Source organism: Cynara cardunculus, unplaced genomic scaffold (genome assembly GCF_001531365.2).
Source record: "Cynara cardunculus var. scolymus isolate 2C unplaced genomic scaffold, CcrdV1 Un_Scaffold_8042, whole genome shotgun sequence".
Classification (NCBI taxonomy): Eukaryota; Viridiplantae; Streptophyta; class Magnoliopsida; order Asterales; family Asteraceae; genus Cynara; species Cynara cardunculus.
The window spans coordinates 4,155-6,001 of record NW_020203939.1 but is presented as its reverse complement, the minus strand read 5'-3'; the positions used below and the strand labels follow the sequence as shown (position 1 = coordinate 6,001).

Genomic DNA, 1,847 nt, shown 5'->3' with positions numbered 1-1,847 from the left:
TCAGAGTTGCTTCCAAAGAAGTAGAAGATTCGGCTTGGTGGTTAGACTTGTTTTGGAAAGATGACTGATTTGTTTGTTGATGAAAGGTATATTGGTGATGGGCTGGGGCTTGACTCTGATGATGTTGTTGAGACTGATGTGGTTGGAATTGTGAAGTCCCTTGGGGTTTGTTCATTGGTGGGTTTAGAGCAGGACTGTGCCATGAAAAATTTGGGTGTTGTCTCCACCCAGGATTGTACGTTTGAGAAAATGGTCCTGATCTATTTTGATTCCCGACGTAATTGACTGATTCGGAGTTGGATGGACAATGTTCAAAGGGATGTCCTCCACCACAGTACACACATTGTACTGACTCAACAGTTGGAGCATGCGCGGTGGSTATGGTTTGTGCTGCTTGACCATTTGTTAAATTTTTAATCAAATTGGTCATTGCAGTCATCTGAGCCGTTAATGCTGTAAAAGCATCTACGTCATGAACTCCCACTGTTTTGCGTGGTACTAGTGTACGAGGGTCGGCCCAATGTCCATTATTATTTGAAATCTTTTCAAGGATATCATATCCATCATTATAGGTACTAGCCGTGAAAGCTCCACCTGATGTAGCATCGAGCATTTGTTTTGCAGTGATATTTAACCCGTTGTAAAATGTCTCGAGCTGTATACAGTATGGAATGCCATGGTGAGGGCATTTTCTTAATAGCTCCTTGTACCTTTCCGAAGCATCGGGAACTGCCTCATCGTCCATTTGTTTAAAAAGACAAATTTCGTTTCTGGACTTAGCGTTCCGAGTTGGAGGAAAATATTTTTTTAAAAACTTTTCTGCCATACTGTTCCAAGAATCCACAGATCCTGGTTGCAAGGAATTAAACCAAGACTTTGCCCAATCCCTTAAAGAAAAAGGAAATAATGTGAGTCTTAAAGCATCATTAGATACTCCCGGGATAAGGAAAGTGTCAGTTATTTCCATGAATGATTTTAAGTGCGAGTGTGGATCTTCAGATGGCAAACCACTGAACTGTCCGTTTGTTTGCAACATATTAAACATTACCGGTTTTAACTCAAAATGGAGGGCTTCCATTTCTGGTCTAATTATTCCTGAATTTAACTAATCCAAAACAGGAATGGCATAGTCCATAATTCCTCCGCCTTTTGAGTTTGCCAGTCTAATTATTTTTTCAGCGTCATTCAGTGGTGGGGGAGTTGGTGGAAGTGGATGATCAGCCATATTGGAAGAGGTTAGAGTAGATAAAAATACTCTTTGCACTCTTCGTCTTTGTCTAAAAGTTCGCTCGATATCCGGATCCAATTCAAAAATCTCCCCGTGCGGTAGCCTTGGCATACACCACACCTAAAAATCAAGTAAAAAGATGGTAGAAAAATCAAGTCTTTAGATTTGCTAAAAAAAAAACTTTTGCCTAGTCCCCGGCAGCGGCGCCAAAAACTTGTTACGTGATTTATATAGAATAAATCTCTCAGACTGCTAATAAATGGAGACTAGTGCAAGTATACACTTATCAACCCACTATCATCTTTAACAAGTAATAGAGTGGTAAAAATACCGAGTATCGTCCACCGGAAAAAGGAATAAAAGTTCGTTTTAACAGTAAAAATAAAGATAAGATTTCAGATGGTGAATTCGAGGAAATATTTGTGGTGAGTTGATTAAACACTACTGCTGTGAACAAGTTTTAGAAAAGAGCTTGGGGTGTAGGGATTCGTTAGGATGTTAAACCGATCTAAAAGTAGACAGCATGCTACGGCATGGTTCTATAGCATGCTTTATAAATCACTTATCTTTACAACTAATAGCTTCTTTAAGGTACTCTCTCGAGATGTAGAATGGCACA

General features: G+C 39.6%; 1 protein-coding gene and 1 non-coding gene across 2 annotated transcripts in view; one reads left to right on the top strand and one right to left on the bottom strand.

Annotated features, from left to right (window-relative positions):
• LOC112505047 (extensin-like) overlaps positions 1 to 745 on the bottom strand; it is a 9,601-nt gene extending 8,856 nt beyond the window's left edge. Inside the window, exon 1 of the mRNA XM_025109008.1 lies at positions 354 to 745. Coding sequence (XP_024964776.1) covers positions 354 to 745 — 392 coding nt within the window. The remainder of the gene's footprint in view (positions 1 to 353) is intronic.
• Positions 672 to 778, top strand: LOC112505048. Its single transcript, XR_003068313.1, has one exon. It is a non-coding gene; the product is annotated as a small nucleolar RNA R71 (small nucleolar RNA).
• The last annotated feature ends 1,069 nt before the right edge of the window (positions 779 to 1,847 follow it).